Source organism: Macaca thibetana, chromosome 10 (assembly GCF_024542745.1).
Source record: "Macaca thibetana thibetana isolate TM-01 chromosome 10, ASM2454274v1, whole genome shotgun sequence".
Taxonomy (NCBI): domain Eukaryota; kingdom Metazoa; phylum Chordata; class Mammalia; order Primates; family Cercopithecidae; genus Macaca; species Macaca thibetana.
Window position 1 is genome coordinate 69,269,452 of NC_065587.1, and position 16,552 is coordinate 69,286,003.

The 16,552-nt window shown below is 55.4% G+C and overlaps 1 protein-coding gene and 1 long non-coding RNA gene across 2 annotated transcripts in view; one reads left to right on the forward strand and one right to left on the reverse strand.

The window, feature by feature from the left end:
• Positions 1–16,552, forward strand: part of LOC126964354 (uncharacterized) — a 90,465-nt gene that overhangs the window by 8,057 nt on the left and 65,856 nt on the right. The window lies entirely within an intron of this gene.
• SCRT2 (scratch family transcriptional repressor 2) lies at positions 1,587–15,555 on the reverse strand. Its single transcript, XM_050807264.1, has 2 exons — positions 15,366–15,555; positions 1,587–4,457 (listed from the first exon to the last, which is right to left on the reverse strand). Exons 1-2 carry the CDS (start codon positions 15,496–15,498, stop codon positions 3,667–3,669), a joined length of 924 nt encoding a protein of 307 aa, XP_050663221.1. The 5' UTR covers positions 15,499–15,555; the 3' UTR covers positions 1,587–3,666.

The window sequence follows — 16,552 nt, forward strand, 5'->3', positions numbered from 1 at the left end:
TGTGGGTGGTTAAGGGATGCAGCAGGTGCCTGGGTTTCTCAAAACCCCACTGGCGAGGCAGGCAGATCACTTGAGGCAAGGAGTTCGAGACCAGCCTGGCCAACATGGTGAAACCCCGTCTCTATTAAAAATACAAAAATTGGCCGCATGCAAGGGCTCATGCCCGTAATCCCAGCACTTGGAGAGGCTGAGGTGGGCGGATCACAAGGTCAAGAGATTGAGACAACCCTGGCCAATATGGTGAAACTCTGTCTCTACTAAAAATACAAAAATTAGCTGGGCATGGTGGCATGCGCCTGTAGTCCCAGCTACTCAGGAGGCTGAGGCAGGAGAATTGCCTGAACCTGGGAGGCAGAGGTTGTAGTGAGCCAAGATCATGCCACTGCAGCCTGGCAACAGAGCGAGACTCCATCTCAAAAAAAAAAAAAAAAAAAAAAAAAAAAAAAAAAAAAAAAATTAGCCAGGCATGGTGGTGCATGCCTGTAATCCCAGCTACCTGGGATGCTGAGGCAGGAGAACTGCTTGAACCCAGAAGGCAGAAGTTGCAGTGAGCTGAGATTGCGTCACTGCACTCCAGCCTGGGCAACAGAGCCAGACTCTGTCTCAAAGAAAACAAACAAGAAACCATTGGAGATTTTGCAGAGTTAGGGGAAGGTTCCCACAACTGCTGTTGTTGTTGAAAACAGCTAGCACATTGCTCAGGATGCAGCTGCTTGTCCAGAGGTGTGTGGAGGGAAGGCGGACAGGCACCAGGTAGACAGTCTGCAAACTGAGTGCACTGCTTACACAGGAGGAAACCGACAAAGAGGCCCCAGAGGAGGCAGGTTCTAGCCTGCAGCTTCCCCATCCCATTACTCGGCATCCATCCTTCAAAACATGCAGGTTATGCTTCTTGGTAAGTCTGAGTTGAGGGTAGGTGGCAGGGGTTGGTGGTCCCCACTGAAGTTTTCAGTAAGGTGAGACAGATTTGTATTTTGAAGGATCGCTAAGGCAGCTATTGAGCATGATGTATTGGTTGACTTGAACACTTTTGGTGACAGGTAGCTCAGAAGCTCTATGGGCAACTCACTGTTTTTGGACAACTTTGCCAGCTGAGCCAAAGTCAACATTTTTGCCTGCTTCCACTCACTGAATATGTGACCATATATGACTGGGCAGAGCAGTAGGGGATGAACTGGGGAAGAATATTGGGGTTGTAAACTGGCTGTCCACAGACACATGTGGACCACAGTTGTAATTGTTTGGTAGGTGTAATTTGAATCGTATTTCTCTAAGGTGAGACACACTCCAATTAGTCACAGGCTTCACCTTCCCTAATGTCTTAAGGCAACTGGCTTCACTCACATGTTATTAATCAGGTTTTTAAACCCTTATTTGAGGAATATTAAGGATTGAGGATGCCTGAGACCCTGTAAATGCCAAGGGACCCTTGGGGCTATGTGACCCTTGGTGGCAGCTACAGGCTGGTCAGGCTATAGAGAGGAAAACGGAGTGGAAAAATACTGTCTCTCGGATGCCCTCCCCTTCTTCTCATTCCCCCCTTCGCCCCCGCACCCTGCTCCAATCAGAACGTCTGGAGGCGATGGTGAGTGGCCAAAGTCCCTTTAATATCCCTGAATTGCGTTACAAGTAATACTGCTGGAGGTGGGGAAGGGATGGGGGTTTGGGGGTGAGTTGGGATAGGACGGAGGAGGAGCGCCAAGCGCTCATACAAAATATGGCCAAAAGGCTTAGCATGCATGGAAAATTATTGCTGTCAGAAGTTCCTATTTACAGGGTCAACACCCTCCATAATTGCTTCTGCTACCCCTCTCCCTCCCACCATCCCTGCAGCCTCCCTTCCCGCTGGGCCTGGAGCTGAGCAAAGGCCCATTCACCCCTCTGGAGCCCTGGGGAAGTGCCCCTGCTACAGGGGTGCCTCCAGTCTCCCCCTTCTTTTGTGGCTAAGAGGAGGGGAGAGGAGGATCTGAGAGTCCAGGACTCCTGCCCGTAAGCTGGGTGCAGAGCAATGGGGCAGAGGCGTGTGCTTAAAGCGGAGGGGGCCGGGGCCCGTGCGCGTGGAGGTGTGTGCTTCGGTCCTCGCCCGGGCATGCAAAAGCGCAGCGGAGGAGGTAGTGGCGGCCAACGGGCGGGTGGCTGGCAGCCCGGCCCCTCTGTCCGGGAGAGTTGCATAGACGTGGCCGGGAGAGAGCGCCCCTCCCGGGGAGCAGGCCAGAGGCCCTAGCGGGTCCGGGGCTCAGTCGGTCCCTGGAACCTGGGGTCCCTCGGGAAGAGGAATAAATAAGAAACAAATCGAGGAGGCTCCTCTCTCCGGGCCGCCTGGAGTGGCAGGGTAAGGTTCAGGAGGGCGGGGACCTGCCCCACGCCTGGACCTCCTGATGCTCCCTCACCCCACAAGTTGAGGGTCAGCAAGCTGCCCCCCAATTCTCGAGTCCCCTTCCTTAGTGAGTGCGGGCTCTGGTGAGGATGGATTTCTCCCGAGACGCGGGGGTGTGTGTGGTGGGGGCAGCCTTCTGTGGCCTATGCTGTCCCTCTCCTTGCCTGGCTTCCTGACCTCCCAGTCCAGCTGGGGAAGCCAGACTGTCCCTGGGTGAGGCCAAGAGATTAAATAGAATAATAAATAGATAAATAAATAAATACACAAATAAATAACTGGAAGGACCCAGCCGGACGGGGGAAGGGCATTGGTGAGGTGCTCCAGACCTCCCCCCAACAAGTAAGGAAGGGGATCTGTGGCCCTGGGGATGGGGGAAAGTGCTCAGAGAGTCTGGGGGTAGGGCAGCTCCAGATTGTGGAAGCCCAGGTTGTGCCGGGGAGAGAGGGGTTACACTAGGGGGCAGGGCCCTGAAGTGCCCCTCAAGCCCCCTCCAGGTTAGGTAAACTCAGAGGGGTGAGAGTTGCTAGAGAGGTGAGGGCATCTGGAGCTGGGGCTGGGAGTGGGTGATGAGATCCCCATGGACTGAAGAGAGTAGGAAATGTGTGTGGGAATGTGTGTGTGTGTGTGTGTGTGTGTGTGTGTGTATGTATGGCCGGACCTAAGGCCTGAGCATGGATGGGATCAGGGACAGATTGGAGACTTCAAGAAGGGTGAAGATTAGATCCCCAGATGGGCACACTCTGGGAGACTCAGCAGAGGCCAGAGGGATGGTCTGGGTTGGATTGTGGTCTCAGGGCGGCAGGGCCTGCGTCCAGGTATGGATGGGGAAACTGAGGCAGGCGTGGGCGTCAAGGGTATAGGTATGCGGCTTTCATTGGGGGCTCCAACAGAGGAATGGTCAGAGAGATTCAGCTGAGAAGCGACAGAAAAGATCTAGAAGTTAGAAGAGCAGCGCGGGGTCTGGGCGGGAGAAATTTCCGGCTCTTGGCGCGGGAGAGGTGCGGACCTGGTGCCTGAGTTGGGAGCCTTGAAGGCGCGGACAGGGGGTCAAGGTCCGAGGGGTGGCCGGAAAGGAAGCAGTGGGTAGGGGGACGCTGGGGAAGACGGTGCTGGAAGTGAGTCGTGGGCTTGGGGGCTGGAGAGAATAGTTCAGGGCTGGTCAGGGGTCCTCACGAGAGGGGCATGGGCAGGGAAACGCAGCGGGGGGTGGGCGAGGGCGCTGCGGGCGCAGGTAGCGGACCCGGGGCGCGTGGAGAGCGAGTTCCAGGCGCGCGGGCGAGGCGGAAGGCTCAGCTGGCCGGGCCAGCAGGGGTCGGCGGGGGCGGCTCGGCCCCCTTGACGCAGGCTGCCTCGCAGTGCTTGTGGAGGTAGGACTTGAGCGCGAAGCTCTTGTCGCACTGGCGGCAGCGGTAGTGCTTGAAGGCCGAGTGCGTCTGCATGTGCGCGCGCAGGTTGGAGCGGTCGGCGAAGGCCTTGCCGCAGTGCGCGCAGCCGAACGGCTTCTCGCCAGTGTGCGAGCGCATGTGGCCCTGCAGCAGCCAGGGCCGCGAGAAGGCCTTGCCACACACGCCGCACTTGTGGCGCAGGTTGTGCGTGAGCACGTGCATGGCGAGCGCGGGCATGGACACGTAGGCCTTGCCGCACGTCGGGCACTTGCGCGCCAGCTGGCTGTCCAGGCTGCGGTGCGTCTGCTTGTGGCGGCTCAGGTTCGACGACGTGGCGTAGGTCTTGCCACACTCGGCGCACGCATGCCGGTGCCCGCCGCCCGCCTGCGCCCCTGCTCGCCCCGCGCGTCCCCCGGCGCCCCCCGCGTCCCCCGAGCCCCCCGCGTCCCCGCCGCCTCCGCCCCGCCGCCGCCGCGAGCGCCCGTCCGAGATGAAGAAGGCGTCCATGGAGTAGCTGTCGGTCACGGCCGCCTCCCCTCGGAAGTAGCGCGCGGACAGGCTCGACTGCGGGCTCTCGGGGTCGCTGTACTCCTCCGGCGCCGCCGGCGGGTACGCGGGCTCGGCCGGGGCCAGCTCCAGGCCCGGCTTCTGGTCCGCATCGTAGCTGCTCGGGGGCAGGCAGTGCGGAGCGTACCCTGGAGGGGCGAGAAGTGGAGGGGCGGTGAGAGGAGGCGCCGAAGAGGGTTTCCCGCTTTGAGCAGGTCATCCTATGTGCCCTGTAGCTCAGCGCCCCTGTGGCAGCCCCGACAGTGGCAGTCTCCGACCTGCACCTCAGCTCTTCGTGTCAGACAGCCTGGGTTCAATTCCTTCCTCTGTCGACTGCAGTGCAAACAGCCGCCACCCCATCCCACGGAGCGTGGGGCCGGCACGGTTCTACAGAGCGTACCTTCACTATCAAGTGCTCACAACCACGGAGTGATGGTCTTATAATACCCACTCTACAGGTAGAGAAACTGAGGCACAGAGAGATGCAGCAGTCAGTCTAACCTTAGAGTCAGTAAGTGATGGAGCCCTTGCCAGTGTGACCCTGAAGCCCATGCTGCCTCTATTCCAACAACATTCTGCCATTGCAGTCCTGTGACTTCTCTGGATCTCAATTTTCTCATCTGCAAAATGCAGCTTGTGATTGGACACCTCCTTCCAGGGTCGTTGGAAGGACTGAGTAAAGTGACGATAATAAACATGTATTAAGCTCTTACTGTCTGCCTCGGTGCTTTACACATGTTAACTCTAATTGTCACAGACCCAAGGAAGTCGACACTATTGTAATCCCCATTTTATGTGTAAGGAAATTAACAAAGGGGGGAACATACAGTAATTGCTATATAAATGTTAGCTATTATAATTATGCTTTTTACTTGCTTGGAGATAGTCTCCTCCCCCACCACACTGTGAGCTCCCCAGGGTTGGATCTGTATGCTCAACACATGCCTGGCTCAAAGTAGATGTGCGATGAATAGATGTTGCACGAAGGAATCACAATCCAGTTAGACCCACCTGCCAGGGTTGCTGGAGCATTTAAGAGGGGTCAAGTGTGTGGCATGTAATAGGTGCTACAGAAAGGGGACTTCCTCATACCTGCTCCCAAGCCTGCTTTGCTCTGTGCTCCTCTAGAAGTCGTTGGGAGTCCCCAGTGAGAATTCACCTTCCCCTCCTCCTCCCACTTAACTGGAGTAAGACCAGGAATCCTGTCTGCCAAGGGTTTGAGTGATTGGTGGGTGGGCAGGCTGGGGTCTCCCAGGGGATTCCATAGGGGGTTCTTATAGGCAGGGGCCATTCTGATTTGCCTCTGCCTCCCATGGCCTAGGCTGGTCCTAGCACCTTCCCTGGGACCCTGGGGGCTGGGCTCCCTGTCGAGTTTCTGGCAGACAAACTTTTCATCCTGGCACTTGATGAGCAACTGATTCCATTTTTCTGTGATTCCGCAGAACAATGAAGGTTAAGTCCCTTTCAGAGGTTTCCCAGCTGGGGAGTGGGATTTGACCTTCTCCTGGTGACCCCTGAAACCGATAACCACTACTCCTTCCCTTCTCCCCGTAGCCTCCTTAGCTGAAGTGAGCAGGTGGAAGAGGGTTTTGTAAGGGGAAACAGGATTCCAAGATATTCAGACTTTTCGCTGGGTATTCTGGTCAGGTTTGGTTCCCTACACAGCCTGATTCAGCCTCCAGGCCTTTGCCTCTCATCTGGCATTTGGGATGGACACAGGGTGAAGTCTGTGTGCCCCTGAAAGCAAGGGTATGCCCCCGTTTTTATCTCTGTCCCTTCAGCAGCCAGCACAGGGGCCTCTGCACATAGAAGTGATTGTGGATTGAGGAAGTGGATGACCTAGTAGGGAGAGGCTCTGTGCTTGGATGTAAAGGGGGATAGTGATAGTGGCAATGTTTTAATCTGGGGAGAGGAGATGCCCAGCCTCTCCGAACCCTATGTCTTCCATCCCATCTGCCTCTGGTCTGGAGATCCCCCTGCTTCCCACTCCAGGAACCAGGCGTGGTACTCAAGTCCCAGAACGTTCAGGAGTGTTGTTTCAGACTGAGTTAAATACCTGTCAGGCACTCCCAGACCCCCCTCCTTCTCCTTCTGTATTTCCTCACGTTGTAATTCCTGGTGATGATAATAATAGCTAATATTCATTGAGCACTTACTGTGTGCGTCAGGCTCTGTGCTAAGTGCTTCGCTCCCATCATCTCACTGAATCATCACAAAACTGCTCTTATCACAGATAAGGAAACTGACGAACAGTGTGGTGATGGCCCTTGCTCCAGGGATGGAGCAAGGATTGGAATCTACTGCCCCCTTGGTTTCCCACATAGTGAGAGGTCCTCCAGGAAGGGGCTGTGGCTGAGCTGTTCACCTCCCATTCCTAGGGCCCTAGCTAGTAGGCACTTAATAAGTATTTGTGGAATGAGTGATGACGATTTGCGAGGCCAGCCTCACTCCCCAGCCTAGCAGGGCCTGGTAGACAGTCCTGTCCACCTGGTCTCAGGGCAGGTCTGCACCTCATGTGGCTGGGGCCATGGAAGGGGAAGGGTGATTTGGTTCTCCAACACAGATTCCATCTGGGTGCCTTTGGGCAGGTTGTGCCTCGGGTCCTTTTTTTTTAATGGGATTTGTTTGGAGGGGTGACTGATCATGTAACCAGTGCCTTGCATGTTCTATTATTAAAGAAGGATGACATATTGGATAAGAGTACAGCTTTGGTGCCAGACAGCCTGGATTGTTTTGGCTCTGCTATTCCCAGCGGTGTGACCTTGGACAAACGATTTGGCCTCTATGTGCCTCTACCATTTCAGTAAGGGGTCGTCAGTAAACAGACAATGTATAAACAAATAATAACCAACACTCCCAGAGCACTCCTGTGTCAGGCACTCTTACAGGGGCTTTCCACACATGAATGCACTCTACCCTCATGACGCACAAAGTGGTACCATTTTACAAAAGAGGAAACCAAGGCACGAGGAAATTAAGTAACAAGCCTAAGATTGTGCAGCTAATAAGTTAGAGTCAGGATTCCAGCTCAGTGGCTGGCACATTTTAAATCCACCATGCATGTTGGCTGTTACCATGAACAACAATAACAATCTCCCCAGATGGGTTTCTGTGCTGCAGCTTTCTTGGCGTCTGCCCCAACACATTTTACTGCTCCTCTCTGGGCCTCTGTTTCCTCACCCAGGATGTGTAATTTCTATTTCACATTCTGATGGGAAAATTTCTGGTGCATAGTAGGAGCTCCATCAGTGAACCAGAGCGTTCTCAATGAGGTGCTCTGCCCATGGCGCCCTCTGCTGGTGGCCTTCAGCACTGTTGACTTTACTCTTGTTGCAAGGGGCTCTTTATAAAGTAGGGGCGCCTTTAACAAAGGCTGCTCATTTGCCTAGGGAGGGATGCAGAATTGTCTTCAGGATAGTAATTGTGAGCCCAGACCAGACACCCTGTCAGTGGATTTTGGAATGGGTTGAGAGCATCCTATGAGAGTTTGTGTGGTCATGTTAGGAGGAAGTGGTTCTAACTTGCTTTGTGACTGTGGCCAGGTTGCTTAACCTTCCTGGGCGGAATCTATACATGAGAAAGATTGACTGGAATGGTCTAAAGACCTTTTCTGCATCATGGCTGAATCAGTCCCTCCATGATGCTCTTTGTCCCCTCCACTCCTCGCTCCTCCAATTCCACCCCGTTTTCCTCAGATTCACAGACATCTCCCTATGCAACCTTGGGCAAGTTACTTAACCTCTTTCTGCCACACCTGTATAAGGGAGCTCATAATAAGGTTGAATAAATGAATGCATGTAAAGTGCTCAGTACAATGCCTGACACATAATAGCTGCCCTCTCGACCTGTTATTATTATTGTCGTTGGTAGTATTCCTACATTTCCTGGTGATATCCTTCTAATCTGCCAGAGAGTAGGAGATACACATGGGTGTCTTATGCTGCTGTGTGACCTTGAGCAAACCACGTCACCTCTCTGAGCCTCAACCCTGGAGACTTCTTTAGGAGACTAAAAGCCATACTTTAACCTGATGCATGGAACCCAGACACGTATCCTCCTCTGTCCTAAGGGTGACTATAGAAGGCTGAGATACCTATCCTGCAACTGACAGGGTGAGACAGGACTCTTGTTTGGGTTCCCACAGAGATAGGGATGGTCTGGGATTCAGAGAAAAGAGAATCTCAGATGAGATCTCTCATCCTGGCCCTTGAATTCAGACCCTAGCTGTGTGACCTTGGGTAAGTTGCATAACTTCTCTGGGCTCAAATCCTCCATTTGAGGAATGAGGACCAGAGCCACCCACGTCATGTAGGGATATGGGGAGGGACCAGAAATACTTTGGAGATGTGCACATGTTTCCTGGGAATGACTTGGGTTTTCCCTGCCCAAGAGTCTTGAGATTTTAGGCTGAAGGTCCAGAATCTATCTTTTTAAAAATTAGTACTCAAAGGAGTCGTGAAAGGTAAATTTATGAGAATTAAGGTGCTGGGCCCTCTGCAGACACTGTCTCATTTAGCTACCTGACCCCCTGGGGGGATGGAGGGGCATGTGTAACAAATACTACTACTGTTACTGCTGGTGCTTCCAACTGACACCAGCCTCCCTGTAAGCCAGACATCGCCCTGTGCCCAGAGGCCCAGAAAGGGGAGGGGATTTGCCCAAGGTCACTGGAGAGGGAGGTGGCAGGTCTGAAACCTTCCAAGGCCCGTGTTTTTTCCAAAACACCAGAGAGGGCATGGAGACTTGCTGGGGAAGAGATCTTCAATTGGTGGGGGGAGGGGTGGTGGGGAGAGCGGTGGTGGGGTGCTGCGCAAACACTCCCATCTAGTTAGGCTGTGGTGGGGTGGGTGGGGGCATGGGGTAGTAGGGGCATGGAGAAGCTGTTGTGGAAAATGCTTCAGGCCCTTGTAAATATTTGTAAATCATACTTAATAACAGTAATGTCTATCACTTATTGAGCACTTACTTCGTGCAAGGCACCCTGCTAAATACTTTGTGCACATTAGCTCACATCTAAGGTCACTTCCCTCCATGCCCTTGTTCTGCAGAAGCTGAAGCCCAGACAAGGGCCTTGACCCACCTCAGGTCACAAAACAAGTTCTCATCAGAGCTGGGTTGGCCTCCTTTTCTTTTCTTTTCTTTTTTTCAGTCCAGGACTCCTTTCCCCAGTCTCTCCCAGACTCCCAAGGTGCCAAACTTTCTCCAGGGAATTCCTAGCCTCAGCCTCACCTCTCTGTCCCAAAATGGGCAGAAAAAGACAGGGGCCTGGTGGTGGGCCAGCTTCCCAGGCGGCCCACTTTCCTGAGGAGGGCTGGGCCCTGCTGGGTGGTGGGGGCTGGAGGGGCTGCTGTATGGGTATATTTAGACCTGCTTCTTGCTGTGCCAGGGCCTCGGGCCTCGAGAATCAGCTCCAGCCAGCTGAGCAGAAAGCCAGGTCTGTCAGCAGCAAAGCGGGATAAAAATAGTTTCTCCTGTCTGCTCACAGAGCTGGGCAAAGGGGCTGGGTACCTCCCCCTCCCCTTATTATAGCATCTTTGTTAGCGGTTCCCTGGGCACTGGACCAGAAATGACACCCACCTCCTCCAAAGGCCTGGCAGCTGGTACATCTGCCCACGGGGAGGAGGTCCCTGAGTCCAAATGAGCAGTGGACAGAGTGAGGTCTGGCCTAACATGACCAACGCTGCACGGCTTGGGGCTGATGCCCACTGACACAGGTCCAAGGAACTTCAAGATAATTCCAAGGCTCTTCCCCACCACCCCCACCTCTTGGAATTCCCCGTATTCTGGTCTTTCCTGACTGTGACCCAATTCCTGTGGCCTACAGGGAGGTCCAGAGCTCTGCAGGAATCAACAGGAAAGATTTTTCAGGGGGGTGTGGAGATTACAGTGAGTGGCTCAGGGTCTTCAGTTGCCCATCCTGGTTGGTGGAGCTGCCTCCCGCTCCCTCGGGGGGTTCTCCAGTGGGCCCTTTCTGGGCTTCCTTCCGGAGACAGGGTGTGTTGCGCAGTGCTCCACCTCCTCTCCCGGCCTCCTACTTTCTGCTGTGCCCCCCCTCTCTCTAGAAGGCCCATTCCAAACCCCTCCCTACCCAAAGGCTGGCAGTAGACACTTCACTGCAGGGGAGTCCACAGCTGGGAAGGAGACCAAGAGGCCTGAGGGACCCCATCTCTCCTGGCAGAGGGCCTCCAGGCTGTGGGGGCCCCTAGAACCTGTGGATGTAGCACCCACCAGGGAGGTGTGACAGGGCACACCATTTATGCTCTTGTGACTTCGGGCAAGTCATGGCCCCTCTGTGACCTCAGTTTTGCCTCTGTAGGTTGGAGTGAATCCTCCCCTGCCCCCCCTGCCCTTTGCCCACTGTGGATTTGTGTGGCCAGAGAGTGCCTTTGGGATGTGTAGACTGCTGCACTGACATAAGGGACTTGGTGTACTCTCCCGCCCTCCTTCAGCAGTCAAAGACTGAGACTCTCTAAAGTGTGGAAGCTCAGCTCGGGACCCTCATGACCCTCTCGTAACCCCAGGCTTTAGAGGAAATCAGGGGTTCCCAGATTCCGTATCTCACATGGGTCTCATCATTCCACACTTCCACTGAGCCCTGTTAATTCACAGGAAAATTAGATTTCTGGGTCCCTAGAAGGTCAAAGCTGAAGGAGATCATATTCAACTGTTTGATATCATGAAAGGGAAACGGAGGCTGGGAGGAGAGGAGAGACTAGGCCAGGACCACCCGGAAGGCTAATGGTGAATCTAAGACTTGAACTCAGGCCAGCCTTGAGAATAGATCTGGACATGACCTTGGACTGGAAACTGGGCCTGAATCTTGATTCTGGACCCAGCGCTTTGCCCTGGACCTGTTCATAGATATTGAAATTTGAAATTGGACATGGATTTGTTCTGGATAGCAGACCTGGACCTATAACCTCAGACACTGACCTTGTACCTAGTCCATGGACCTGGTCCTATACCTGAAGTTTGACCTAGGCATTGGACTTGGACCTCAGATCTGTACTTGGATGATTGGACTGAATGTTAGACCTCGACCTAGACTTTGAACCTGGGCCTCTGACTTGTCTTTAACGCGGACCTTGGACCTGGACCAAGGCCAAGTTACCAGGGAAATGGGTGGTTAGAGAAGACTCAGATGGGCCTGCTGTGTGTCCATGGGCACCTCCCCAGACTTCTCTGTGCTCACTCTTCCAAAAGATTGGGGAAGCCCTTTTGCATCACTGCTCCCCAGAGGAACTTTCTGAGGAATGGATGTGTGGCAGCTGGGGACATTGGGCCGGACTCCTAGGCCTGGCCTGGAGCGACTACCTGGCGCCATCAGAGGGAGTGAGAGGAAGTGGGCGCTGGTTTAATGTGGTCAACTAGATAAGCCCATGGGTAGAAGTAGGAGAGTTTCCTCAGCTTGCTGGGGGAGGCTTAATGTAGCTGCAGAGGGCAGACAACTGCGTTATTGGATTGGCATTGATCCCTCATCTGCCTGGGTTGGATGCACTCTGAGAGGGCATGAGGGCAGGACAGGGTGGGGATGCAGAGGAAGGGGGGCCTAGCTCCCAGCTGGGGTTCAGCGTTAAGGTAGAGGGGAGGCAGACACTCCAAAAGATGTTCTTGGCAGGGGCCCACAGAGACCACTGACATGCATATGGGTGGGCCACCTTCTCTGGGGTGGCTGAGAGTCCCAGCATCCTTCAGGATGGGGGCTCTGGTCTGGGGAAGGCCTGGTGGAGTTGGAGGGTGAGGTTAGCGGAGGGTTAGGATGATGTGAGTTGGCATCTCCCAGAAAGACTGAGTCTGTGCTCAGAATTACCCAGGGGAGACAAGGGGAAGGGAAAGCAGTGGAGGAGCAAGAGAAGGATCTTACTGGAGGGGACAATGAAATTAGATCGATTCCCACTTATCAGGGAGCTCTGCAGAGAGACCTGGTGCTTTCTCCATTTTGGGGGCTCCCCTTTCCTATTTAGGGGTTCTGTGGGCTTGGGGGGACCCTGGAGCACAGACGCACTTGCTGCACCCTCTGCTCTGCCTGGTGGTAGAGCTGAAAGGGAGTAGGAAGGCAGAGAAGAACATTGCTCGTGTGTGTGTGTGTGTGTGTGTGTGTGTGTGTGTGTGTGTGTGTGTAGGAGGAGGAGGAGTCCTCCAGGAATTCTCCAGCATTCTCAGGCATTCCCAGAGCTGGGGTACACCTCTTTAATTTGGGGTTCTGCATCTTTATCAGCTAGGAGCATGTGGGTTCTCTGACCTCCACATTCACAAGCTCCCCCAACCCCTGCTCCCCCGACCCAGGTTTCCCTCCCTCCAGCCTCCTCCTGACCCTGCAGCCCGAGCTGCAGGAATGGCTTGTAAGAAGATCTTTCTAATAACTGGAACTATCTCCAGCCCCAGGCCTCCCCCTCTCTCCCTCCCTCCCTCCCTCCCTCCCTTCCTTGCTTCTCCTCCCTCCCTCTCCTCATCTTCCCCCCTCCTCTCTTTCTCCTTGTTTACCCAGCACACTTACACACGCTGAGAGAGAAAAACGTCGGCTCAGCAATTTTTCACACTTCCCTCAAATGCTCAGCAAGGTTATTTCCGGCAGAGCGGAGACAACGGGCCACCAGGAGCCGGCAGGCTTTCAGCAGACCCCCAGCACCCTCCACCCACCCAGGGAATAAGGGATCCCTCACTGCCCAGTCTGGCCACACCCCAGGGAGGGAAGAGGCCCCCGAAAACAGGACAAGGCAGACTTTGTATTTCCAAGTCATACCTTGGCTTGGTCTCTGGCACTGACTTTCCACTGCAGACACTGCCAAGGTGGCCAGGCCAGGGTGCCTGTCCTCAACATGGGGTAGCCTACTGAGACCAAAGCCAAGAAAAATGCCTGATCCCAGAAATGCCGCTACCCTCAGCCAGGTGGCGTATGTTCAGTGGAGCCCTAAGGAAAACCTGACAATGGCCTCCCAGCCTCCTGTTAGACCCCTGTGCAGGCATCTCCAGTGCTTCACACTCCATACTTGACCTTCACAGAAGCTGAGCTTGTCAAAGTTGGAAGGATGCTTAGTTTCTGCCATCAAAACTCTTTCACTGCTGGGGAGGCTGAGGACCAGAGAAGGGAAGGCACTTGCCCAAGGTCACACAGCAAGTGAGAGATATAGAGCCCCGGCCTCCAAGTTTCAGGCCAGGTTTCTGGCTATCAGGACAGCCTCAGGATTCCTGAGAGGTGAGGGAGTTGGTCTGGAGCCCCGTGGGGAAAGGGACAAAGACGGAGGTGGTTCTAGGGTGTTAAACCCGGTGGAACCTCTGCAGAAACACCCTGCTGGTGGCTCTGCACCCGCCCTGCTTCCCACTATTCACTCAGGGGCTCCTTTCAAAGCTTTTCTGGACTGAATTCAAGGCAAGGCATTCTCTTGCCTCCCTCCTGAGGAACAGCCTGCAGTTTTGGCTGTGAATGGGAAATTCTCTGGGCTTCTCTGGGTTTCCTCAGCTGGCCTGGGGACAGGACCAACGGGGCTTCAGGGGCTGGAATCCCAGAGCTTTGTGTCAGTCCCTTAAGGGATCCATATCCCAAGCTTGCAGATATTTCAGTTTCCACCAGCTTTGAGCACACACTCTCCAGCTTTGGCATAGCCCCAGGTCCACCCTCTGTCCTGCCAGCCCTCAGCCCAGCTCAGCCATGTCCCTGGGCTTCTGTCCTCCACCTCAAGAGGCCCTACGGTCACGAAAAGAGGACAGTAGAATAAGGGATATGTGGACAGAGGAGAAGGGGTTTCTGTTAATGATCTGGGGGAGGCTAGGGGATGAGGGGCTGTAGCTGTATCCCTGATCACTCTGTAACTTCTTTGACCTTGATGAGGTCACAAAGCCCTTTGCCCAGCACTCTCTCTCTCTACCTGGTGTGGCAGAGTGATGGAATGTGGGTGAAGTGCTTGGAAATCCCAGAGGTGGAAGCCCCCACCCTCCCAGACTCCTGTCTTTGCCATCTCAGTTCCCCCCTCATTCTCGGCCCTTTCTCTTCTCCTCTCTCAATCTCTCTCTCCCCACCCCCATTCCCCCCCCCACACACACCCCAAAGCTGCCACATGTGATGTCAGATCTCTCACTACCAAAGGGACACCTCCTCTCCAGACACCTGCCCTGGTGGGGGCCATCAGGGGAGAACCCCTTTATGATCCCCTTGGTGGAGGATGGGATCCACAGAAGCAGTCTCCACTTTTCCCTGCCCTCCAGAGATCACCCCCTTCTGCACCTGAATGACCTCTCTTGTTCCTCAAACCCTTGTCCCTGCAGGAACTTATTCTGAGAAGAGATGGGAGTGTGTGTGTGTGTGTGTGTGTGTGTGTGTGTGTATGTAGTAGGGAGGGGGCTTACGAGGAGCACCAGGGTTGGTTCTGGAGGGGGTTTGAGAAGCTGGGGATGGGGAAGAAGTGCAATCCAGGGGACCAGGAGCCACTTTGGGGGAACCCCTCCCAGAAATCCCCTCTTTCTTGCAGTCGCCAGGACAGGCCCAGCCTTTGGCAGGCATGTGGCTGAGGGTAACAAAAGAGTTATTGAGAGAGGGGGTCTGAGAGCACTTGAGTGACATCGGCAGGGGAGCAGGTTTGAAGGGAGGGAGGGTGCCCCCAGCCACCCCCAGAGAACCAACCCTGTCTCTCCAGGGACTGAACATCCAGGGCTCTTTACCTTCCCCCTCCCCAGGCAGCCAGCTTCTCTTCCTCAGCTGGGGAGAGGGAACCCTCAAACTGCCTTGCGCTTTAGTCCCCAGCACTGGCCCTTCATGAACAGACCTCTCTCTGTGTTCTCTCGCCACCCCCTCACTCTAGCCCTATTTGAGGGCCACAACTTTCAAAGTACCGACTGGCGCGTGGCTGCGGGATGGGCCGACCCCGCGACTTTCCCTTTGTACTACCTAGCCCCTGCCCCGCCCGCACGCACGGCCCTTGGAAAGCCCGGGAGGCGCCCACGGCCAGAGATATCTCCTCCCGGGGTTTCCTGTCGCACGCGCCCCTCCTCGTGGCCCAAGTTGGGGAGGGCCCCAGCTCCCCTCGTCTCTCCTCCCAACCCCCCCGCCGGGTCCCACTCACCGTTGTCCCCGGGAGGCCCCCGGGCGCCAGGCAGCACGTAGGCTGTCTCCAAGGGGTGGTAGGTGGGGGCCGGCACCCCGCTGCACTGGAAGCCGTCCCCTTTGATCTTCTTTACCAGGAAGGAGCGCGGCATGGTGCGACTGGCGGGGGGCTCGGCGGGGGCAGTTGCGTGGGGCCCCGGTGGGGGGAGGCGGCCAGCCGGGCGCGATTGACTGTCCGCGCCGGTTTTCAGCACTGGACAGCTCCCAGCGGGCAGGCGGGCGGGAGGCCGCTCGGAGCCGGCACGGGTGGCGGCGGCCCCTGCTCGGGCTCCGGCTCGGGCTCGGGCTCCCACTCGGGCTTGGCAGCGGCGGCGCGCAGACAGGGGATCGCAGGAGCTGTGCTAAGCACTCCGGCTGCCGGCTTTATATGGGACGCAGGCTGGAGGAGATCAGGTGGTCCCCTAGCAATGGAACTGTTCAGCGCTCTAATCCATCAAATGTCCCCCAGGACAATCGCTCCGCACACGTTCCCCTGAACCGGCAGCGGTGGGGGCAGGCCAGGCGCAGGGAGCAGCGAGCAGGCAGGAGGGGAGAAAGTGAGGGTGAGAAAGGCGCAGAGACAGAGAGAGACGGAGAAAGGGGAGTGAGGGGGGCGGGGAAAAGAAGAGAGACTCGGAGAAAGACAGAAAGAGACATACAGGGAAAGGGAGACGCACACGCTGAAAGAGGTAGAAATAGAAGCAGAGAGACCAAGATAAGGACAAAAAGACACAAGAGAGAAACACAGAGAGAAGAAAGACAGAGATGGAGAGAAGTAGCAACACACACACACCCACAGGAGGAAAAGAGAAATCCAGGCACACAAAAAGGAAGCCCCCCAGGAATGCAAAGAAAGGGAAAGAAAAGTGCAAAATAGGGGCAGAAGACGAGGGGAACGGAGGGAGAGCGGTCCCGAGCAGGCGGGGTTCAGGCACATGGGGCCACAGGGAATGGGATGCAAAGAACAGAGTGTGCACTGGCCAGCAGCGACCCTCCCGCCTCCAGTCCTCTCCCTCTCCCCCAGTTCTGAAGTGGCCAGGGTGGACACTCAGCTTTAACTAGAGTAAGTCTCCCCTCCCCCCTGCTCGGGCTCCCACTGGAGCCCCCTATTGGGTTTGGGGTTCAACTTTCTTCTTCCAGAACTGGTTGGGGGGGGAGCAAGTCCCC